At 46.2% G+C, this 25176-nt stretch overlaps 3 protein-coding genes across 6 annotated transcripts in view; all 3 read right to left on the bottom strand.

The window, feature by feature from the left end:
* Positions 1–16317, bottom strand: part of Pbx4 (PBX homeobox 4) — a 93410-nt gene extending 77093 nt beyond the window's left edge. Inside the window, exon 1 of the mRNA XM_045133644.1 lies at positions 16218–16317. Within this exon, the coding sequence (XP_044989579.1) occupies positions 16218–16258 (41 nt within the window). The 5' untranslated portion in view covers positions 16259–16317. The remainder of the gene's footprint in view (positions 1–16217) is intronic.
* On the bottom strand, positions 47–808 carry LOC123454136 (pleckstrin homology domain-containing family A member 3-like). The gene has a single exon (XM_045132417.1). It carries the CDS (start codon positions 806–808, stop codon positions 47–49), a length of 762 nt encoding a protein of 253 aa, XP_044988352.1.
* A 4975-nt stretch (positions 16318–21292) lies between the features above and the next one.
* Positions 21293–25018, bottom strand: Lpar2 (lysophosphatidic acid receptor 2). Of its 4 annotated transcripts, none has more exons than XM_045154343.1 (4): positions 24763–25018; positions 24253–24410; positions 23062–23939; positions 21293–22034 (listed from the first exon to the last, which is right to left on the bottom strand). In XM_045154343.1, exons 2-4 carry the CDS (start codon positions 24369–24371, stop codon positions 21721–21723), a joined length of 1311 nt encoding a protein of 436 aa, XP_045010278.1. In that variant the 5' UTR covers positions 24372–24410; positions 24763–25018; the 3' UTR covers positions 21293–21720. The 4 variants fall into 4 exon arrangements, with proteins under 4 accessions (XP_045010278.1, XP_045010269.1, XP_045010293.1 ...); XM_045154334.1 differs by lacking the exon at positions 24763–25018 and adding an exon at positions 24540–24612; XM_045154358.1 differs by lacking the exon at positions 24253–24410.
* Between the last annotated feature and the right edge of the window lie 158 nt (positions 25019–25176).

The raw sequence follows: 25176 nt of genomic DNA, 5'->3' as shown, positions 1-25176 counted from the left end.
AGGCTCCTACAAATACTTCAATGAAAAAAAGCATTGTCATCACACCTCATCTCAGCTGAGTTCCCCAGCACACCAGAGCAGGGTGCCTAGCTAGAGGAAGACAAAAACAATTCAACCCAATGACCACTTCCTCCTCACTACCCATTTCTACTATCGAAAAGAAAACCCAGATAGCACTCAAAGCAAAACAAGAAGTTCCAACCATTTGAACTGGAGAAGGTGACACGGGAGAAACCAAAGGATCTGGATGAGGCAGCTGGAACATCTCGGGTTTAAACTTGGCATTTGCTATCTTCACGCATTCCTCGAGTGTCGTGATGAATCTGTTACAGATGGCAGTAAGTGGGGAAGAGGCTTCATTCATGTTCTCAACGCTGGGAGTTGAATGATTTTCATCGTGATGAACAAATTCTTGGATTGTGTGAACCTGCTGCAGGAAGAGGTCAGAATAGAGGTGAAGTTCAGACATTTTGGTTTTCAAAGACTCACTGGTTTCACTGATTTCTTTCTCTTTTTTAGTCCTAGTATCAGTCAAACATGCTTTGGAGCTCCCCAGAGCGACCAGCCCCCTCTGTCTTTCAGCTGCATTTACTGCCTTCATGTAGAAATGCTGTGCTCCTGGGATGATTAATTCCATTCTTGTGTTGTCTGCCGAATGGACTTTAATTTCACAGACAGTCATCTTTATATTTCCTTTGCACACATCATCCTGAGAGTCACAATAGGACAGGATCCCATTATCTAACACAAACCAGCGAGGCTGCCAACCTGTGAGATAGTTGGTCCACTTGTACAGAACCTCCTCCATGCTTCAGAGCCCAGCACTGCGCATCCTTGTGGCCTAGCGCTGACTGCCACAGGGTGGGCACAGAGCCTGGCAGCCGCGGGCTGAGCAGCCCTCAGAGGCCCGGCTGGTGGGCAGCACGTGGAGCTCGGCCTGGAGACGTGGGCTTGGACATCCCCGGGCGAGCCTGGCCGCGGTGACCCGATCCACTGCCACTGTCGCATTTTGTAATTTAATTATAATATGATGGTGAGAAGTTCTTTCCTGATTTTGTCTGTTTAGGGTTCTATAGGCTTCCTGAATCTGTATTGGTATCACTTTCCTTACTTGGGGGAAGTTTTCTTTTATGACTTCGTTGAAGATGCCTACTATGCCTTTGGAGTGAATTTCTTCTCCTTCAACTATGCCATGAATTCATATGTTTAATCTCTTCATAGTGTCCCAAATGTCTTGAAATTTCCATCCATGCCTTCTTATTTGTTTGTCTTTCTCTTTGTTGGCCTGTATTAGATCTGCCACCTGATCTTTTATTTTAGATATTCTGTCCTCTCCTGATCCATTCTACTGGTGAGACTTTCTACAGAGTTTTCTATTTGACTAACTCAGTTTTTCATTTGTATTTCTTACTGGTATTTTTTCATCAGTTCTATTTCCTTACTCATGTTTTATATTTACATCCTTCTTTCATTAAGTTGGTTTCCTGTGTTCATCTTCAGGAATTGGTTTTCTTCTTTTATTTCTTTGAACACAGATATAGTTTTTTTTGAAATCTTTGTCAGGCATTTCATCTAAAGCAGTCTCACTAGAGGTCATTTCTGATGGATTTCTAATTTTTGCTGGGATTGTATTGTGTATGTGTATTGTGTTTTTGTGTTTCTTGTAGTATAATGTAGACCTTTTTGCATCTTGAGTTAATTTGATGCTTGGGTTTTCTAATTATCTGCAGTGTTCTTAGCTGTGTATATCCAACTTTATATATCTTCACTGTAGGAGTTTAAGGTTCCAGGTTGTAGCTCTTATACTCCAAGAGAAAAAGCAAAAGTGACTCTAGGTGTTGAGTTTGCCTGCTATTCAAGTATTGTAGTAGACTGAGTGAAGCAAATTACTGGCAAATTCCTAAAATTCAACTGAGCAATATAGACATTTGATCAAAACCAGTACAGAGTATTTATATAAGTGTTGGGATTAAACTAAACAGATAATCTAGTAAAGCCTAAATCCCTAAGGGTGTGTGTGTTGCCCCACAACCTTAATCCTGTCAAGTAGGAGGTTGAGATTTCTAGTCTGAAATGTGTTCCAAGTCAACCTGGGGCCAGACAGTCCCTGCCCCCTGATAGAAGAAACAGACAATGGTGCTAAAAATCAGGAAACATCAAAGGCAACAATAGTCAACACCAAAATACAGCTTATTTGAGAAGTGTAAAGCCAATCAAGAATATATCATTCAGATCATAAATGTTGGCAGGGATGTGGAAAAAGAGGAACCCTTCTACACTGCTGGTGGGAATGCAATCTGGTCCAGCCATTGTGGAGATCAGTGTGGAGGTTCCTAAAACAGCTAAAGATTGATCTACCATATGACCCAGCTATAGCACTCCTAGGCATATATCCAAAGGACTCATCTCATTTCCTTAGAAGTACATGCTCAACCATGTTTATTGCTGCTCAATTTATAATAGCTGGGAAATGGAACCAGCCTCGATGTCCCTCAACTGATGAGTGGATAATGAAGATGTGGCACATTTATACAATGGAGTTCTACTCAGCGGTAAAGAAAAATGAAGTTATGAAATTTGCAGAAAAATGGATGGACCTGGAAAGGATTATACTAAGTGAGGTAACCCAGGCCCAGAAAGCCAAGTGCCACATGTTCTCTCTCATATGTGGATACTAGCTACAGATGATTGGGCTTCTGTGTGAGAATGAAAATACTTAGTAGCAGAGGCCAGTAAGTTAAAAAGGAGACATAAAGGGAAGAGAAAGGAAGGGAGGAGGGTACTTAATAGTTGGTATTCTATATATGTAACTACAAGGATTGTGATGGGGAGGTAATATGATGGGGAATGGAATTTCAAAGGGGAAAGTGTGGTGGGGGGAGGGAGGGAATTACCATGAGATTTTTTTTTTTATAATCATGGAAAATGCTAATAAAAATTAAAAAAAAAGAATATATCATTCAAATGTAATACATAACCTCTACTGACATGGAAAGAGAGATTAGCACTTCCAGTGCAGGCCTATTTATCTGACTTTGTATAAGTAGGCCCTTTTGGGATGGCTTTCAATCTCACCAATGCTGAGTGCCCACTATGATCTCTCTGTGGTGGCTAGCAGTGAATGAGTTCTCCAGACATTCATGGCCCTGACAGTTGGGAGATGGGAGACTTTGCAGGGTATCTGGAGTTGTACCTGAGCTGCCCGGCTGGTCGTTTGTATCTCCTTGCTCAGCTGGTCTCTCTTGTCTTCTTCAGGTTTCTTGACTTTGCAAGGAGGCTGGTGTGAGTGGAAAATCTCACCTTGTTTCTGCTCTTGCTGCTCTGTGCCACTGGGCAGGCAGGTGGGCTCGCAGATTGGGGCTGCTGGCACCTGAGTGGGATTCTGACCCATTTCCTCCTTTCTAAAAGATCTTGGTTTCTCCTGCTTCTCTGCTATGGTTGATAATAATTTATACACCTTCACTTCTCAGTAGAAGAGCGTATTTTGCTGTGCTTCTGTTTATTTCCCTCCTTATGCTGCTTTGGTGTGGCTAGTATGCTGCCATCTTACCCAGAAGTCTATTTATTTATTTTCAAGGAGACATAGAGAGAATGGGTGTCCCAGGGCTTCTAGCCACTGCAAATGAACTTCAGATGCATGTGCCACTATTCATGTAGGTTTATGTGGGTACTGGATATTGAACCCAGGTCCTTAGGCTTTGCAGGCAAATCCCTTAACTTCTGAGCCATCTCTCCAGACCACTCATTAATGCTTTGTTCCTAGCTGACAGCACTTTGGGAAATGGAGCATTGCTGGAGGAGGTGTGTTGTTGGGGAAAGGCTTAGGGGTATTCTAACCAGCTCCCCCTTGCCAGAGTTTGGCTCACTCTCTTGCTGCTATCTCCACCTGCTGTGGAAGAGGTGATGTCCAGCCTTTGCTCATGCCATGCTTTCCCCTGCCATCATGGGACTTCCCTTTGATACTATAAGCCAAAATAAGCCCTTTAGTCCCATCAGCTGCTTTTGGTTGGGTATTTAGTCCCAGCAATAAGAAGGTAATTACAACAGAAAATTGTTACTGAGAAGTGGGGTCATTACTACTAGAAACCTGCCTGTGGCTTTTGGCCTTTTGGAACTGATTTGTGGGAGGAATATGGAAGAATTTGAAACCTTGGCCTAAGAGATGCCTTGCAGTGCTGAAAAGAGTGTGATGGACTATTTTGTCTTGAGTTGAAATTTCTAAATGTAGAAAGTACTTTGAATGGTACATGTTTCACTCATGAAGGAAACAAAGAGCATTGTTTAGATTGGGCTAGAAGCAGTTTGTGTGAGAGACTTGCTGCTTCTTCCCATGTCCTGAGAACTTGTGTAGGATTGCACTATAGACTGGTGTGAGAAGATGAATTTGGCACAGAAAGAAATGAATGTTTCAGGCTGGAAACAGTGCCTGTTCAGCTATAACTGAGAGATTACAACCATTGAGATTGGGCCAGCTGTTCTGCATTGGGACAAGAGGGAGAATGCTAACACTTTTGAAAGCAGGGGGCCAGAATGCTAAAGGAGTTTTCCTGCTCTTCAAAGTTGCCTTTGTTCCCAGCCTTCCCAGATTAACAAACTGGTACTATGGGAGTACAACAAATGTAGGCAGCCAGATGTGGTGGCATACACCTTTAATTCCAGCACTTGAATGGCATAAGAGGATTGCTATGTGTTCAAGGCCACCCTGAGACTACATAGTGAATTCCAGGTAAGCCTGGGCTAAAGCAAGATCCTACCTCAGAAACAACAACAACAAAAACAAAAACACATGTAGGAAGGAAAGACTTATTGAATTTGCAATTTTTTTGGTTTTTTTTAAATGACCACAGGGCAATGTGAAGCATGCTATGTGGAGGTCTGATGGAGCCATGAGGATGAACTGTGGGTTACAGTGGAGACCCAAGGATGTTTCAGAAATACCAGGACTATGGGATGGCTGCCATCTTGGGATGGAGTTTTTCCTAGGCTGTGAGCAGCTCAGCTGGAGGGATAGAACTGGAACCCTAGAGACTTTGTCACTGGTTGGAGATGTCAGACTTAGAGCTACATAATTTGTTTGACCTGTTTATTTTAAATCTTGTCCTGGCTTAATTTTTTTTGCTATGCTCAATGCCATCTTTTGCAGTGTGAATGTTTACAGGTGGCTCAGCAATATGGCATGTGCATAGCATGTACCATGCACAGGGCCTTGGGGTCTGACCCAGCATATCTCTCTCTCTCTCTCTCTCTCTCACACACACACACACAAGCACATTTCTGAAGAGTACAGATGAGAAGAGCTAATGTTTAGTGGTCTTTCTTTTGATCCAGTAAAGATCACCAAGAAAGGTCAAATTACTTTTAACGATGACTGCTAAGTCAAGCCTTTGGGAGGAGGATCAGGAGCTCTATGCCATGCCTGGCTATTTAGTGAGTTTAAGGGAAGCCCAGGCTACATGAGACCCTGTCTCAAAAAAAAAAAAAAAAAAAAAAAGATGTCTATTTTTATTTAATAATTTCCTTTGAGCAGCAGCTGAGGCTGCATGCTTTTGTGCTTTGTACCTGGCCTTTCACAGTACAGTGTCTACTTCCTCTGCATAGGCATTTCCTAGGGGTACACCCCTAATCCCACTCTGATTTTGCACCAGTACTTAGGGTCAGGCTATCCTCTTGCTGAAGGGCTAAACAGCCCTCTCTGGTACCCTACTACAATACTATCCTCTTTAAAAGTTATGGGTGTCACAAGTGTGGAGGCACATACCATTTATTTATTTATTTATTTATTTTTTCAAGGTAGGATCTTGCTCTAGCCCAGGCTGACCTACAATTCACTATGAAGTCTCAGGATGGACTTGAACTCACAGTGATCCTCCTACCTTTGCCTCCCAAATGCTGGGATTAAAGGTGTGCACCACCATGCCCAGATGGCACATGCCTTTAATCCCAGCACTTGGGGGACAGAAGTAGGAGAATCGCTGTGAGTTACAGGCCAGCCTGAGTCTACATAGTGAATTCCAGGTCAGCCTGGACTTAGAGCAAGACCCTATCTTAAAAAACAAAACAAAACAAACAACTATGGGTGTGGGGCTTACTGCTACATCTCCATACCCAGCACCAAAATGGCACAAAATGGAGGTTAACTGAAGGAGTAGGAACCTGTGAAGGTGCCCTCTGAAGTCTAAGCGGGACCATATGACATCCGTGGTTCTTGACCATCTCTGAGCCCCTCTAAAAAGGAAGTCAAGGGCTGGAGAGATGGAGAGATGGCTTAGCGGTTAAGTGCTCACCTGTGAAGTCTAAGGACCCTGGTTCGAAGCTCGATTCCCCAGGACCTACGTTAGCCAGATGCACAGGGGGCGCACATATCTCGAGTTCGTTTGCAGTGGCTGGAAGCCCTGGCGTGCCCAATCTCTCTCTCTCTCTCTCACACTCTTTCTCTCTCTGTCGCTCTCAAACAAATAAAAATAAACAAAAAAAAATTAAAGAAAGGAATTCAAATTCGGTGAAAAATAACAATAAAGAAAACTTCAAATCTGAAATTCTAAACTGGGTACAGTGGTACACGTCTTTAATCAACTTGGGAGGCTCATGTAGGGTGATCTCAGTGAGTTCAAGGCCAGCTTAGGCTAGAGTGGGACCCCATTCCAAACTCCACTCCTCAAAAAAAAGAAAAGACAACAACAATCTGAAATTCTACTTTTCTTTCCTTTCTCTTCCTCCTCCTCCTCCTTTTTTTGATATTTTTGATATTTTGATATTTTGATATTTCAAGGTAGGGTTGTACTCTAGGCTAGGCCCACCTGGAATTCACTACATAGTCTCAGGGTGGCCTTAAACTCATAGTGATCTGCCTATCTCTGCTTCCCAAGTGTTGGGATTAAAGGCATGCATCACCACGCCCAGAAGAAATTCTACTTTTCAGGCTTGAGTTAAATAGATGCTAATGTTATCTAACTCTGGAAAATTATTTTCCACCTTGAGCTTCCAAATTCTTTGAAAAGCTAAGTGCTCACTGGAACACATTAGTGTTACTTCCAATTACTTCCAATGGCTTATGCCCTCATGTACACTGTTACAAAGGTACCAAGACTAAAGACCATAAAGTGGCAATGCGTGCCTTGCCACTTCAATAAGTATGAATAATACTCAAAATTGTATCATTTCCCTTTATTTATTTATTTATTTTTGGTTTTTCAAGGTAGGGTCTCACTCTAGCTCAGGCTAACCTGAAATTCACTATGTAGTCTCTTCAGAGGGCATCTTCACAAGTTCCTACTCTTTCAGTTAACCTCCATTTTGTGCCATTTTGGTGCTGGGTATGGAGATGCAGCAGTAAGCCCTACACCCATAGTTTTTATTTTTAAATTTTTTTTAAGGTAGGGTCTTGCTCTAAGTCCAGGCTGATCTGGAATTCACTATGTAGACTCAGGCTGGCCTGTAACTCACAGTAATTCTCCTACCTCTGTTTCCAAAGTGCTGGGATTAAAGGCACCACGTCCTGCAGTCCATTTCCTCTTATTAAAATTTAAATACATGCCAGGCGTGGTGGCCTATGCCTTTAATCCCAGCATTTGAGAGGCAGAGGTAGGAGGATGGCTGTGAGCTCAAGGCTTCCCTGAGATTACCTAGTGAATTCCAGGTTAGCCTGGGCTAGAGTGAGACCCAACCTCGAAAAACAAAACAACAACATCAACAAATTTAAATACATAACATAAGCAGGGTTATAACCACAAACAAGTGAGATTTATCCCAGGTTCTACATTTAATAATCAATTGATGTAATACATCTTATCAATAGGCTAAAAAAGAAAAATGACATAATAATACATGCTGAAACAGCATCTGATAAAAACCTAACAACCTTGGGCTGGAGGGATGGCTTAGTGATTAAGGTGCTTGCCTACAAAGCGAAAGGTCACAGGTTCAATTCCCCAGGACCCACATAAGCCAGATGCACAAGGTGGTGCATGCATCTGGAGTTTGTTTGCAGCAGTTGAAGGCCCTAGTGTCTCTCTCTCTCTCTGTCAAATAAATAAATAAAAATAAAATATATTTTAAAAATCTAATAACATTTTCATGAAAAACAAAAACAAGGCTGGAGAGAACAGTTTGGAGAGATGGTTAGCAGTTAAAGCGCTTGCCATCAAAGCCAAAGGAGCCAAGTTCAATTCCCTAGTACCCACATAAAGCTGGATGCACAAGGTGGTGCATGCATCTGGAGTTTGCTTGCACTAGCTAGAGATGCTAACACACCCATATTCTCTATCTCTCTCTCAAATAAATAAAATAATAATATTATAAACCAAACCTTTTAGAATGTAGGATAGGAGAGGGCTGGGGAGATAGCTCAATTAGTAGAGTGCTTGCCTAGCATGCAGGGAGTTCTGGATTTGATCATCAGCACCTCACAGAACCAGGATAGCACTTGAGAGATGGACACAGGAAGATCAGGAGTTTAAGGTCATCTTTGGCTACATAGTGAGCTTAAGGCCAGTTTGGCTATGTGACACTCTGTGTCCCCCAAAAGAAAGCCATATGTGGTTGCTCATGCCTGTTAGTCCAGCACTCAGGAGGCAGAGGCAGAGACAGGGCAGGAGGGTTACCTTGAGTTTAAGGCTAGCCTCGGTTACACAGTAAGTCACCAGTCTAGTTTGGACTACAGAGTCTCATCTCAACCCCTTCCCCCATAGAAAGGCACATGGTACTGAGTGTGGTAGCACACATGTAAACCATGACAGACAAATAAGTACTCCATCACTGAGCTACATTGCCCAGTCTTCCAAATTCTTATGTTGAAACCTAATCCTAATGTTACTATATTTGGAAGGTATAACTTTGAGGTAAATAGGTCATGAGTGTGGAACCTTGTACAATGGCATTAGTGTTATTATAAGGAGCTCTAGGAGAAAGACAGGGAGAGGCCCAGAGAGTTTTGTAGCACCACATGCAAGAACACAGGGAGAAGATGGCTATCTATGAAGCAGCCCTTATCAGACCTGGGCCCTCCTGATACTTTTACTGTTGAATTCCCAGCCTCCAGAAACTGAAACTATGCATTTCTTTAACTTAGAAGCCATCTGGTCTAGAGTATTCTATTAAGAGCAATTCAGATAGACTGAAAGATAAGTGATGTCTGCTACAGCATCAGGTATTCCAAGACCGTTCTGCTGACTACTCTGTTTCCATCCTGTTTTCCTAAGTTACCTTTGAGCAATTCCCAGATTTAAAATCTCATGCTAACTTCTTAGGAATCTCATTACAAGATCAAAAAGGAGCCCACCAGCCATTCATGAGGGCTAGCTTCTAGGCTCCTGGGCAACTGAGATTAAGTTAAAATTCCTAGGCAACTGTGGCCTAAGGATTCCCAAGGGAATGGAATCAGCACACACTTTTCTGAGGGAGGGCCCAGAACTTGCAACAGATACTCAGAGGGCCCATGACTCAAACACTGATCAAGGACCTTGAAAGCAGATAACTGTGGGGCCAGACAGCTCTAACAGAGGATCCCTCAATCCTAGCTGATAGAGAAAGAATTCATAAAGGCAGTTGAGACAGTCAATACAATAACCTATGGAACTGAAGAAAGAAACTAAACACATCAGAAGATTGAAGAATCTCTATGATTATGGATAGACAAAATATTGTAAAAATGGCTAGAAACAAGCTGCAGACTCAATGATATCCCCACAAAAATTCCAACAGCATGTTTCATAGAAATGGAAAAAACAATCTTGAAACATATACATGTCTATAATTCCGATAATTTTATCACTAAGGAAATGGAGGCAGAAGGAGGAGTTCAAGGCCATTGTTGGGAACATAATGAGTTTGAAGCTAGCCTGGGCTACATGAGACCCTATTTTAAAATCCAAGCCAGAGTTAAGAAGGGGGGGGGGGAGAAAGGGAAGGAAGGAGGGAGGAAGAAAAGAGAATTTTCTTTTTCTTACAAATTGTCCTTGAGAGCTTGTCTGGAGGTTCTAGCAGGAGATAGCTACTCACATACCCTTGACTGAAGAATAGTCTTCCTCTATAGGGAGAGGTCATCTTCCTCGACCAAGCACATAGCTTGTGGAAGGATGAGAAGACCTGGCCAGGTTAGACAGATCAGCTTGATAATTAATAGTACAATGTCGTCACAACCAGAGGGTTCTTCTTTAGGTACACTTATGGTATGATAAGGGTGAGAGGGCCTCACATCTGAGATACAGAATTCTTGCTGGACTCAACTGCGTTACACTGACTCCAGAGTTGTAAAAGACACAGGCACAATGAAAGACTGGCAGGGTCAGAGAGATTTGCAAAAGGTCCAGCCAGTTGATAGGAAAATCACAATCTGATTACCCTCCTGGGTTAATAATCTATCAGGTTTTGTACAGTCTATAGCCTTTGTGCCTTGAACATTGGTTCCAGGACTGCCCCACCCACCAATGCCAAAATCATGATGCTCAAATTCCATATGTAAAATTATGTGATAGCATATAACCTTTGTATATCCTCCTATGTACTTTCAATCATTTCTCAATTATTTATAATAGTCAGTACAATGCAAATGCTACATAAGTGGTATCATACTAAATTGTTTAGAGAACTATTACAAGGAAAAAGGTACACAGGTCCTTTCAGATGCAATTTTGTTTCTTTTTTTGGTGAGGGGATTAGGATTAGTATTAGAGACTATACAGCTGAAGCTGTTCTAAAATACCCTATATAGCTGAGGATAACCTTGAATTCCTCATCATCCTGTTTCATCTTCTAGAGTGCTGAGACTATAGGTGTTCATGACCTCATCATGCTTTATATACATACATACATACATACATTTTAGATATACACTCATATGTGTGTGTGTATTTGTTGTCTTGAGACAGGGTCTCACACTAGCCAGCCTCAACCTTTATGTATTTCTCCTCAATATATTTTTAAGCTGAGCTCAGTTAAATCTATGGGTACAAAACCCACAGCTACTTCAGATTGTGAGACAAAGATCCAACCAAGCTGTATTTTCTACAGAGTGCAGTAAGTGGCCCATCTAAGAACTGAAGGCTTGTTAAGACTTGGTGACATTCAGAACTTTGAGTCTATCTAAATTCAAGGTCCAAGAAGTAAGAGATTTCAAAATCTCAATAGATACTCAGAAATAAGTCAGGAGCCAGCTACTTCATAAGCACATTAACAGACAAAGCATGACTACTACTTCCCCCACATTTAACTTTAATAATTATTTAATTTTGAGGGTTTCATTACATAGCCTATTTTTTCTTTTTTGTTCTTTTGAGGTAGGTTCTTAACCCTAGCCCCGGCTGACATTCACTATGGAGTCTCAAGCTGGCCTCAAACTCACAGTGATTCTTCTACCTCAGCCCCCCCCCCCCACTTCCCAGTGCTAAGCATGTACCACCTAGACTGGCCTTGAACCTGTTTCACCTGTTTTAGCACCCATGCCTAGATCCCTATTTAACTTCTAAACACAAAATAAACAAGCTGTGCCCTATAAATATTTATGTTTATACCCATAGATTAGTGCTGCTCTCAACTTTGGTCAGAGAAATTTCTTTTTGCAAGAGGTGATAATCATTGGAGAGACTCAAAATGTCAAAATGAACTGGGCATGGTGGCGCATACCTTTAATCCTAGCACTCGGGAGGCAGAGGTAGGAGGATCACTGTGAGTTTGAGGCCACCTTGAGACTCCATAGTGAATTCCAGGTCAGCCTGGGCCAGAGTGAAACCCTACCTTGTTCATTATTTATTTATTTACTTATTATTTTATTTATTTATTTGAGAGCTATAGACAGAGAAAGAGGCAGAGAGAGAGACAGACAGACAGAGAGAGACAGGGAATGGGCACGCCAGGGCTTCCAGCCACTGCAAACGAATTCCAGATGCATGCACCCTCTTGTGCATCTGGCTAACGTGGGTCCTGGGGAATCGAGCCTCGAACCGGGGTCTTTAGGCTTCACAGGCAAGTGCTTAGCCGCTAAGCCATCTCTCCAGCCCTATTTATTTATTTATTTGAGAGTGACAGAGAAAGAAAGAGGCAGATAGAGAGAAAGAGAGAGAATGGGCACATCAGTGCTTCTAGCCACTGCAAATGAACTCCAGATGCCACTATGCCCCCTTGTGCATCTGGCTAACGTGGGTCCTGGGGAATCTAGCCTCTAACCATGAAACCCTTCCTTGAAAAACCAAAAAGAAAAAAGAATCAGTCAAATGGAAATCCAGGCATGGTGGTATACACTTAATCCCAAAACTCTGGAGGCAGAGGATTGCCATGAGTTTGAAGTCTCCCCAAAACTACATAATGAGTTCCAGATCAGCCTGAGCTACAGCAAGACCCTACCTTGAAAAACCACACAGAAAAAAATTGTCAAAGTGCCGAGAATAAGTGACTATTGAATGCTCAGCATTAAATGAGACATCTGTACATCTGTCCAAGGCTCAGAGAATACTGCAGAAGATAGGATGGAAAGAACATAAAAGCCAGAGGATGGGGAGGAGTGCTGTAGCATGTTGTCTTCCAGACATAACAAACCCATTGTGGTTTTGGTAGCCATCACACAGTGGCCCCATCAACATTCCATTGTGGGTTGTAGAGGAGCCTGGGGCCTCCTATTCCTTCCTGAAGATTTATTTGCAGTTAATGGTGGTGGGGGAAGAACATTTTCTTCAGTTGTGTAGTGACTAAGTTGCTTGTGTTCCAGGAAATAACCCCACCTGTGCCCATGCAAGCAACCCTAATTAAACTCATTAGGTCACACATACACACACACACAAAAATCAAAGCTGGGACTAGGGAGATGATTCAGAGGTTAAAGCCACTTGCTTACAACCTTGCCAGCCCAAGTTTGACTCCTTAGCACCCAAGTAAAGCTGGATTCAAAGTGATTCATCTATAATCCCACCACATTGCTGGCAATGGGAGGTGGAGCACCAGAAGCTCACTGGCTAGTTACAGTGGTGAGAAAAACAAAATTATAAGAAAATCCTATCTCAAGCAGGGTGGAGAAAGAGGACAAATCTCCAAAGCTGTCTTAGACATCCACACATGCACCATGGCAGTACTTGCATACACACACACACCATACAACTTCATACACATATAAATACACACATGTAGTATGCCACTCATAGTATTTCTATATTTGATGAAAGTGCTAATTATAAAATTAAACCAGCAGCCTAATACAAGCAAAAAAAAAAAAAAAGTAAAATGGAGACTAGTTGAGAAGGGTTCAAAGGAGGAGGAGGGGCAAGAGAAGGTAATGAGAGGTGAATGTAACTAAAATAAGACATATAGCTGGGTGTGGTGGCGCAAGCCTTTAATCCCAGCCTTTGGGAGACAGAGGTAGGAGGATTGCTGTGAGTTCGAGGCCACCCTGAGACTACATAGTGAATTCTAGGTTAGCCTGAGCTACAGTGAGACACTACCTCAAAAAAACAAAAAACAAAACAAAAAATAAAATAAGACATATAGGGGCTGGAGAGATTACTTAGTGGTTAAGACATTTGCCTGTGAAACCTAAGGACCCTGATTCGATTCCCCAGTACTCATGTAAGCCAGATGCATAAGGGAGCATATGCATCTGGAGTTCATTTGCAGTGGCTAGAGGCCCTGGTGTGCCCATTCTCTCTCTCTTTCTCTCAAATAAATAAGTAAAATTAAAAAGTTATAAAAATAAGACATATACATGCAAAAAGATTGTCCATAAACTATATTTTAAAAGCAAGCTATCTTTGAGAACTGAAAAGGTGAGTGACTTTATTGTAATGCAAACACTGGCCACCTAGGACACACTAGAACTTCAAGAGATTACATACAGCCTTGCGGCTATGCTGGGCCACTGATGCCTGAAGGCCACATCTCAACAGAGCTCAGCCATTTAGCAGTTCCCCTTCCTGATGGGAACACTGGCAGTTCCCAAGACCCATCAAGGTGTTGCTTCTGTGGTGACAGTTTCTGGGTGCAAAATGCCCATTTTCTCCCTCCTCAGATCCTACAAATCCTTCTAGAATTTCTTCAGTGTCATAAAATTTTATTGAGCGCTTTGTGCCAGACACTGTGAGAAGTACAACAAAGCTCCTTCTCTGAGACTAGCCTAAAAGGGCCTAACAGAAAGGCATCTTCTTTGGGCCTAGCTCTAATTCCCTCTACACAGAAACTCCTGTTCTAGAACTGTTATAAATTAGCCTCCCCACACCCTGAAGAACTTAAGAAAACAGAAACCACTTTAGCCATCTTTGTTTCTCCAACACCTGAAATAATACTCACAAGTGGAATGAAAATAATTGGAGGGTGAAAAACATTTCTAACTTTCCAGACAGAGGCTATAAAACTGCAGAAAAAGCCAACTTTTCAAAGAAGCAAAGGAAAATTTGCATTTGCCAGGCACACATGCAAAGCCTTCGGCTCAATGGAAGGAAGTACAATGACACACAAAGTGGAATAGCAAACATATGCTTTTCTGGGGATACTGGTTGTTACTGTTGTTTACATGACTTTGTAACCTGTTTTCATCCAAGGACTCTAGTGGCTACACAGTTCACACTATCAGACCCTGGTTCCTAGGGAATAGCTTTCAATCCAAAACAGACGCCTTTTATATGTAGTCTCAGGCTGGCCTTGAACTCACAGCAATCCTACCTCTACCTCACGAGTGCTGGGATTAAAGGTGTATACCACCACACCTGGCTTTTTAAATATTTTTATTTGAGAGATGGGGGAGGAGTGAGAATGGGCACCCCAGGGCCTCCCACCACTGCAGATAAACTTGAGGAACATGTGACACTTTGTGCACCTGTCTTTACATGGGTACTGGGTGTCTGAACCGAGACCAGACCAGCAGGCTTTGCAAGCAAACGCCTTCAATCACTGAACCATCTTCTCAGCCACCAGTGATACTTGTAGGCCCTGTTTAACCAGGCTCCAGCTTCTCTCCAAACTCAACTCTCTCTTTTCCTCCTTTTCTTTTTTTTTTTTTTTTTTGGTTTATTTATTTGAGTGCGACAGACAGAGAGAGAAAGGGGCAGAGAGACTGAGAGAGAGAGAGAATGGGCGCGCCAGGGCCTCCAGCCACTGCAAACGAACTCCAGATGCTTGCGCCCCCTTGTGCATCTGGCTAACGTGGGTCCTGGGGAACCGAGCCTCGAACCGGGTCCTTAAGCTTCACAGGCAAGCGCTTAACCGCTAAGCCGTCTCCCCAGCCCTCCTCCTTTTCTTTGGCTGGAAATTTCCTCTCTCTGGATCTCAGAGCCTTCTCCATGGTCTGCTCTGCTCCACTTGGCTTCCCATAGCATGATACCCACTTCTTTATAGCTTTTACTGTAATTTTTCTTTTTTGCTACTTTCTTTCTCCCAAACCCTTACGTTTCATGAAGTTGAAAGCAAGGTTTATGTTAGTATCAAGCTCGTTGTCCTGTGAATATTAAGTGCACTATAAATACATCACAAACTCATTTTTTATATTTTTATTCTTTATTTATTTGAGAAAGAGAGAGAGCGAGGGGGAGAGAGGCAGGTAGAGAGAGAATGGACTTGCCAGGGCCTCTAGCCACTGCAAAGGAACTGCAGACGCATGTACTACTCTGTGCATCTGCCTACGTGGGTCCCAGGGACTCAAACCTGGGTCCTTTGGCTTTACAGGAAGGTGCCCTAACCGCTAAGCCATGTCTCCAGCCTGACAAATTCATTTTTTCAATGGGTCCTCTGGTGTGGTGGCATACACCTGTCATTGCAGTAATTGGGGGTAGGAGGCAGGAGGATCAGGAGTTCAAGGTCATTCTCAGCAACACAGTGAGTTCAAGACTGCCTCAAACAGAAAACCTCCAAGGTCCTCCATGTCTGCCCAGCTTTCCACTAACCCTTTCCTTTAAAGTTCCCCACAGCTCCTGGTTCTCACATCAAATGACTCCTGGTTTTCAGTTTTGCACACAGACCTTCCTGGGCTCCTTCTCCAAAGTGTCTGCTCAAACTTCCTGTCCTCATAAAGGACACTAAATCAATCCTCTAGGTCACTCACCCTTCCTAATTCCGGTGAGTACCCGCCGCTCGGCACTCATCCCCAGTAACCTCTACACCCCCTTTCACCACAAGGCCACCCCGTCTACTCCAGGACGAGCTCCGAGACCCTCATCCCTGCTCAGCCCAGGGGCCTCACTTCTGTGCGGGCCGCGTTGCCTCTGCCCTGCCCCTCTCAACACCGCCCCCGCCCCCCCGGGCAGCACCTGGCCTGCGCCTCGTCCAGGCTCTGGTCGGTGATGGCCATGATTTGCCGCAGGACGTCGCTCGTGTCGCGGACAGGCGGAGGTGCGGAGGGCGGGTGGCGCGGGGCGGGTGGCGGCGGCGGCGCGGGGCGTGGAGGGCCGTCCATGGACAGCGGGCCGGCGGAGCTCGGAGACGCGACAGGCTGTCCCGGGCGCTAGCGCGGGAGCCAACCGCCGCTGCCCCGCCCCTCCGCGGCAGCCGGCCAACCGTCGCCGAGCACCATCCAGAGACACGCCCCCCTGCAGCCGTGGAACCGCCCTCGTCGGTGCCGGCTGAGGACTGCCCAGGACAGACGATCGATTCCCCTCCCACCATCCTCAGGCAGCTGAGGCCTTGGACTGTTGGGCTTGGTTTGCAGAGCCTTGCACCCTGCTTCCCTGCCCACTGTAGGAGTCAGTCCCTGCTGAGCATAGGTCCCCACTTCTCAACCCGTTCCTTATAGGGCCTCACAACTCCTCGGGCCCTGGATCTTCCTCAGAGGTTCCTCTTCCACCTCAGAACTTCTTTTTCTTTTGACCCCTGGTTGGCCTCGAACTCACTATGTAGCTAAAGATGATTCTGAACTCTTGATCCTAATGCCCTCGCTTCCTGAGTGCTTGACTAAAAGGTTTGTACAACACTGTCTCCAGATGGCTTTCTTATTTCCTCATTGCCCCATACATCTCAGAGTTCCCACTAAGAAGTTCTACACCTAAGTCGGGCTTTTCAAAAAGTCTTGATCCTAGCCAGGCGCAGTGGTGCACGTCTTTGGTCCCAGCACTCGGGTGGCAGAGGTAGGAGGATCGCTATGAGTTCAAGGCCACCCTGAGACTCCGTAGTGAATTCCAGGTCAGCCTGGCTAGAATGAGATACTACCTCGAAAAAACAACAACAACAAAAAAGTCTTGATCTTTTTTATAGGATCCCACATTTCCTGTCTCCCCCCAGATCCAGACCTCAGGGCTCCTACTAGTCCTCTGAGCATCCTGTCCTCAGAACACCTCGCATCTCAGCCTTGACACCCCTGTTGCATGACTTTTTCTGAGTCTATTTCTGTTCACCACTGATGAGCAAACAAAACAAAAGAAAAAACACATGGGCTGGAGAGATGGCTTAGCAGTTAATGCGCTTCCTCCGAAGCCCAAGGACCTAGGTTTCGTTTCTCAGTACCCATTTGAGCCAGATGTACAAGGTGGCACATGGTCTGAAGTTCCTTTGCAGTGGCTGGAGGCCCTGGTGCACCCGTTCTCTATCTGCTTACCTCTCTCAAAAAAACACTTTAAAATACCCCAATTCCACCCAAGTTCAACTTACAGAACCAATGAGTTTATTGGGGTTACTTACAGGACCTATAGGTGACTTACAGACATACAATTATACCATTTATGTGTCTTCTTTCCCCAGACATTGTTAATGGCGCGCGCGCGCACACACACACACACACTTTTTTTTTCAAGTATGGTCTCACTCTAGTCCAGGCTGACCTGGATCTCTGCACGCTCAGGATGGCCTCAAACTCATAGAGATCCTCCTACCTCTGCCTCTCACGTGCTGGGATTAAAGGTGTATGTGGCCACACATTTTTTTTTTTTCTTTTGGACAGGGTCTCACTTTAGCCCAGGCTAACTTGGAACTCACTCTGTAGCCTACGCTGGCTTCGAACTCATGGTGATCCTCTTATCTCAGTCTCGCAAATGTTGGGACTTACAGGCATGAGCCACTATGCCTGGCTAAACAGTATATATAATTTTAAACTTTTAATAAGTTTGTTTTGGGGGGAGAGAATGGGCACACCAGGGCTGTTAGCCACTGCAAATGAACTCCAGATGGCTGTGTCACCTTGTGCATCTGGCTTATGTGGGTACTGGGGAATTGAACCTGGGTCCTTAGGCTTCACAGGCAAGTGCCTTAACCGCTAAGCCAGCTCTCCAATCCCAACAGTTTCTATTTTATTCTTGGATAAAAATATCCTTGGAGATGAACTCATGCACATTCCTCCCTTCCATAGGGAATGTTTAGTGGGCTTAATCTTGTAAGGGGCTTCAGCAAGTGACCATAGCTGCTGATTCAAGATGGTAATGATCATGTTCAACCTGGAATTAACAGTCAGATAGTCTTCCATTCATTTCCAGAAGCCTATAGGCCCTGTGTGAGGTCCCCTATTATACCCCTCATGTGGGTTACCAGGATTCTGGCTCTTCCCCTGGAATTTTCCATGCCCTTTTCACCTCACTGAGCAACACCAGTATGTGGTGATAACAGGATCATCAAATGGAGAGCTTTTCTCCACTGGAGAAATAAATTCTATTCATGTTTCAAGATCCAGCTTAAGAGTGATCTCACCTGCTTGTTCATTTTATCTACAGCGTTCCAGGCCTAGAAAATACCTACCATTGGGTACATCCCAAGTCAGACAGAATCCTCTCAGGCCTTTTGTCTTTAATGTTTAGGACCTCACAAAAGGATTCTCAAGTGAGAAAAAAATGAACAGAATATATATGACTCCCTTCCCCAGTCATGGACCCTCTCAGTGTGTTTGCTGAGACAGACTTCAGCTGGTCCCCATCATTGGAATTCTATTTTCTTCCAATTGTTGTTGGAGAGGCAACTTAACACTACGGAGTGTGGCTGGATCAAAGACTTCACAATGGGGACCTCAAAGAACGGAAATCCGTGACATTAGTTCTTTGTAAGAACAACAGGGAAAGCCCTCTGACGAGGAAAACCTGAGACTTGGCCCTGATAACAGGAAGTCATAGAACACATGGACGCCACCAAGAGTGGTATCTTGCACAAGTTCAGCTGCTGAGGCAGCACTCACAGACCTGGTAAGTGGTGGCTTTCGAGAACTTTGGCAGGGGATTTTTTTTTTTTAAATTTTATTTATTTATTTGAGAGTGACAGACACAGAGAGAAAGACAGATAGAGGGGGAGAGAGAGAGAATGGGTGCGCCAGGGCTTCCAGCCACTGCAAACGAACTCCAGACGCGTGCACCCCCTTGTGCATCTGGCTAACGTGGGACCTGGGGAACTGAGCCTCGAACCGGGGTCCTTAGGCTTCACAGGCAAGCGCTTAACCGCTAAGCCATCTCTCCAGCCCTGTTTTTGTCTTTTTTGAGGTAAGGTTTCACTCTAGCTCAGGCTGACCTGGAATTTACTATATAGTCTCAGGTTGGCCTCAAACTTGTGGTGCTCCTCCTACCTCTGCCTCCTGAGTGCTGGGATTAAAGGCATGTGCCACCATGCCCGGCTGGCAGGGGATTTTATCTGAGGCCTCAAGAGACAAAAATTTGATGTGCCTGGCAGAGGAGAGACCAACAAAAGGGAAAAGCTAATGGGACAAATCCCAAAGCAGAAACAGAGGATTCTAATCTAAGAGCAGCCACTCAGGACAGAGCTTCCAGGGACCATGGGGGTTTTTAATTCAGGGTTTTCTGGCTGCTTCATCACCATATGTGTTCAACAAGCCTGGAGGTGAGGTCTGCATCTTTCACAGTCACATGCCTGGGGGAGTTCTTGGGTTTGTGGCCTCTAGAGACTCAGACTTCAGGAGCCATGCTGCATACCGTGGACCCTCAAGAAGTTCGCCGGGCGTGGTGGTGCACGCCTTTAATCCCAGCACTCGGGAGGCAGAGGTAGGAGGATTGCCATGAGTTCAAGGCCACACTGAGACTACAGAGTTAATTCCAGGTCAGCCTGGACCAGAGTGAAACCCTACCTTGAATAAAAAAAAAAAAAAAAAAAAAAGTGCCCAGCACCTCACAGAGGCCATGCTGACCTCTCTTCACAGAAGAGGGAAGTTTTCTTAGTAGGAAATGTACATCCCTTTAACATGGAAGGTGGCCTGGGGATATAGCTTAGTAGTAGAGTACTTACTTACACATGTGCAAGGCCCAGGGTTCAAACCTAGCAATGTACAAAGCAAGAACATTTAATGCAGAATGTTTTTAGCTCTCTAGAGCTTTAAAAGTTTAAGAATTTGGCCTCAGATAAGACAGGGGTTCAAATTCTTGCTGTTACTCAGTATGTAAATCTGATGTGAGAACGTAACTCTGACTTATCTGGGGAGGTGAGAGATGACAGCTAAGAATCCTGTTCATGTTCACACTGACTCTGGATAGAAGGGGCTCATCATAGGCCTGGTATATCTGTGGCCTTAATGGGTGGGGAACTAAGATGGTAAAGTCCAGGTGAGCTTGTAATTAATTCCAGGCTTTCTGGGACTCCTAAATCCTTCAATACATGTCTGTGTCTTTTCCAATCTGCATAACCATGTGGTAGCTCAGGCCTGTTATTTCTGTACTCAGGAGGCTAAAGCAGGAAGATGGTGGGAAGTTCACAGTTAGCTGGGTTATATAGTGAGTTCCAGGTCAGCCTGAGCTACATGTAGTGTGGGACCCTGTCTTAAAAAAAAAAAAAAAAAAAAAAAAGGAGGCAGGCATGTTGGCATACACCTTTAATCCCAGCACTTGGGAGGCAGAGGTAGGAGGATTGCTGTGAGTTTGAAGCCAGCCTGATACTACATACTGAATTCCAGGTTAGCCTGGGTTACAGTGAGGCTCTACCTCAAATAAACAAAACAAAACCAAAACAAAAAGGACAGGCCAAAAAGAGGCTCATAGAGACCAGAAACCACTGCTGGTCCTGGAAGGGGAGACAGGCAAAGGGAAAGATGAAAAAGGAGCAAGACAGAAGGAAACAGATGCAAGACTCCAACAAGAGAGAGAATGAAGAGGAATGAGAACCAAGGCCAGGGAGATGCTATGATAGACAATGCTAGGATACAGGGACAGACTGAGCTGATGACAAAAATGCTTTGGCAACCTAAGAATGGAAAGGCATCTTTGTTGATCTCTCAATGCTAATGGAGATAAGCCAGCTCCCAGAGGCTATTCAGAACTCCTAAAGAACAGGCATCAGTTCCAGCACTAGGGAAGCGGAGGCAGAAAATTAGGAGTGCAAGGGCACCCTTGGCTAGAGAGAATTCAAGGCTAGCTTGGGTTACCTGAGACTCTATCTTAATTAAACAAACAAACAAATGAATGAATGAATTAGCTTGAGGAAGACAGTGTATCCATGATTCATCCTTGCCATTTTTTCACACTGGGCAACATGGGTTGGAACAGCTCTTTTATCTCTTTTCCCCCATGAATACTCACAGCACTATAAGCAGTCCACGGAATATACTAGAGATGTGCAGTTACAAATACAAAAATGTCCATTAAGAAAAGCTTAAAACCTGAGGTAATTGAAGACCCAGATTCTCACATCCCATCTCACTCTCTCCCACGTACTTGGTGATAACCCCAATCCCTATGACCCAGGACAGGAAGAGCTGTGGGCCTGGGGACAGTGGAGGGACCATGCCAGACCACATGTCTGTCTTTTATGGCTGCCCTGCTGGTGGAGTTGAGCCAGGGGCTTGACAGGTTTGTGAAGGTCGCAGATGTGGCGCCTGATGCTTCTTGTCCATGTCCAAGGTAGCTAAAGTGTGGAATCCATCAGTGGGTGGCCGTTCCCAGGAAGTATGATTCGAGTGCTAGCACTTGTCCTGGCAGAGGCTGTATAGTGGGCAGACTTGTGGGTGGGCCAGCGGAGACACCCGCAGCAGAGGAGGCGGCGGAAGGTACGGCGCATCTCAGCATCCCGGCAGGAGTATACCACAGCGTTCACCAATGAATTGGCTTCAGCCAGGAGCAGGAAATACTTCTCCACAGCCAAGACATTGCAAGACTTACAGTCTAGACCATCCAGGAGCAGCACCACCTGGCCTGGTGTCCAGCACACCACGAATGCCCCTGCAGAAGGGAGGCAGAAATAAGGAAGGCACGCTGCCAGGAGGCCTGATCTCCACATCCCTGAGCTCTGGGTCACAGATGTCTCTAAAGCTTAGGCAGTGACCAACCATGCAAGCTGCCTGTGGACACAGAAGTGCTAAGAGGAGACAGATACCTTTCTCTGGTTTGCCTGCCAGAGAACACCTTTCCTAACTGGTGCAAAGTGGCCCAGGGCCTTGGATGCTTCTATGTAGTGATTTGTTTGTTGAGGGACAGGTGGCAATCATGGGAAAGGCTGGTTACTAAGTAGGGGAAAGAAATCACTGAAGAGAGTTGATCTTGGTTATGGGGTGGTGTCCCTCCTACATGCAAGAGCCACTGACAATATCTTCTGCAAATAACCCCAAAGGAGAGTCAGGCATGATGGCATAAAACTGTCTGTCACCCCAACACTCAGGAGGTAGAGGCAGAAGGATCAAAAGTTCAAGGTTGATCCCAGCTACATATTATATTCAAGGCTAAAGACCCTGTAGCTAGCGCCCTCCCCCCCACAACCAACCTACCAAACAAAAATAAAAACCAGCCGGGCGTGGGTGTGCATGCCTTTAATCCCAGCACTCAGAAGGCAGAGGTAGGAGGATTGCTGTGAGTTCGAGGCCACCCTGAGACTTCATAGTGAATTCCAGATCAGCCTGGGCTAGAGTGAGACCCTACCTCGGAAAACCAAAATAAATAAATAAATAAATAAAATAAAATAAAAACCAAACAGGGCCTTGATGACTATTCCTCCTTATAGCCCAGCCACATGGGCTTCATTCTCTTTGGCGGTTCTGCCTGGTCTTGCCATGGGATTTTAACCTTTTGTTCCCTCTGCCTGAAACTCTTCTCCTTTCCCCAGCTTTGAGATCTCCACTCAGACACTTCCCTGGAGAACCCTCGCACCCCCCCCCCCATACATTATCCCTTTTATCAGTTCCCCAGGGTGCTATGGAGGTTATGAAGGAAATGAGGTCCCTGTGGCTCTAGGCAGGTGGAGCACTCCACTCACCCAGGATGATGACCACGGTCTTCACCAGGCTGAGAGTGGTCTCTCGGTAGCGGGGGTGGCAGCTGACATGCTCAGCCATGCGCTGTACCCGCCTTCGCACATAGAAGAAAATGCGGGTGTATACAGCTACCATGAGCAAGAAGACAAGTAGGCTGGACAGGGCCCATGCGGCCAGGTAGGAGCGGTGGAAAAGAGGCACCATACGTGAGCAGTGGTCCAGGGCACACAGGCAGTGCCAGAAGTGGGCAGGCAGTAGCCCCAGGCCCAGGGCAGCCACCCACACGCCCACAATAAGTGTGACCACACGTCCCCGGGGCAGTTGGCTGTGCAACTGCACAGCCATCACGCTGCGGTGCCGCTCCACTGCGATGGCCAGCAGAGTGGCCACTGAAGCAGTCAGGCTGGTGTCTAGCAGACCCTGTCGCAGGAACCAGCCTTTGATGGAGAGCCGGGCAGTACGTGGGCCTGTGTGGAACATGAGGAAGAGGTAGGCCACACCAGCAAAGAGGTCAGCAGCAGCCAGGTTACCAAGCAGGTAGTAGATGGGCTGGTGGAAGCGACGGTTGGAGGCAATAGCAGCTATAATCAGCAGGTTGGTCAGCAACACCAGTACGCTGACTGTCAGCCCCAGGGCCACCACAACCACATCTTTGGGCCTCCAGTGAAAGCTGAGCTCCTTGCCACTGTTGTTGTAGAAAAAGCCGATGGTCTCATTATAGTAGCATTGGCCCATAGTGGCTGACATCTGGGAACAGCTCAGTGCAGGTGGTCCTTGGTGGAAGACCACAGCATGAGGCAGTGGCCAAAGGTAAGCATCAAGATAGGCCACAAACTCAACCTCAGAGAGCAAGATGTCTGTGGTATGGGACCAGTGTGACCTAGAAAACATAAGCTCTATGAGGCGGGGGAGCAGTTATTTCTTATCTACTCATAAAACTTTTAAAGAACTCAGATCAATGGCTTCTTCTGTTGTTTTAGCCTGAAAAACCTATGGCAAAGCATCTTCAGTGCAATTCCAGCATACGTGTCACCAGTCTGTAGGTTGTAACTGTGGTTGGAAGGGTAGAAGGGGTAAGGACAGGACAAAGGGGAGTGAGTTGTGGGACCAACTGGAGAGGGTCACTTTGGGTCTATGAATGCCACAGAGGCCAGGGGGCGTGTGTACCCAAGGGCGAGGTTTCTTGGTGGTACCTGGGGGGGCCAGTGCCGAAGCGCCAAGGTGACTGGGCCGATCTGGGTAGGCAGAGAGTCGGCCTCAGAAGTCGGGCGGCAGGATTTGCGCACGAGAGCTCCCGGAGCAGGCGGGGCATCGGGCCACTCCGAGTGCGAAGGAGGACCCGGGAGGCCTCCTGGACAAAGAGGGTGGTGAAAGAGGCGGCCCTCAGGCGTCCCCAGGCTGGGGGAAGGGTTGGAGAAGGGGGGCGTGTCTCACTCGCACTCTCCTCCGTGATCGGCACCCACCCGTGCCCTCCACTTACCTGGGCCGACCGTCAAGCCGCGGACCGGGCGGGCTCGCAGGGGGTCGCAGCAGGCCGGAGACCCACGGTGCCGCGCTCGGACGGGAGCGGAGCCGCGTCCGGGTGTGCCCGGAGCCCTAGGTCGAGCAGGCACGAGAGGCGGGTCCCAGAAGCCCGGCCACCACACGACTCCGCCCGAAGATGCGCAGACCCCACCCCACGGCAGACGCCCCGCCCTCATCACCTGGGGGAGTCTGGGCGCGCTCCGACAACTCCTCCGCCTTTGCAAGTGGGGTCTTCTCAAATCGCAGCTCCCCACTTCCTCCCGACCTGGCCGGTCCCTTTTGTATTCGGCGCGGGGCGCCCCACTCGTGTGCTTGCCCTGTTCGCGCCTTTGGGGCTGAGTAACACGGAGGCACCACGGCTCCGCGAATCCTAAGAGCGCAGCCGCGGGCAGCCTGGGGCCCACCTGCGCCGTCCCTGTCCGTCCCCTCCGGCTGCAAGCCACGCCCTACCTGACCGCGCTCCAGCCGGACCCTCGCGCAGCCTCCGCAGCGCCACCTCGCGCCCAGAAGGCCCTCAGTGCTACCTGGGCTTCTCGCAGTCTCTCCCCCGCGCAGGCGCTGGCCCTGCCCAGCTTCTTCCTCCCGGCCTCCCA

Source organism: Jaculus jaculus, chromosome 1 (genome assembly GCF_020740685.1).
Source record: "Jaculus jaculus isolate mJacJac1 chromosome 1, mJacJac1.mat.Y.cur, whole genome shotgun sequence".
In the NCBI taxonomy this organism is placed as follows: Eukaryota; Metazoa; Chordata; class Mammalia; order Rodentia; family Dipodidae; genus Jaculus; species Jaculus jaculus.
This window is presented reverse-complemented; position numbering and strand designations above follow the sequence as displayed.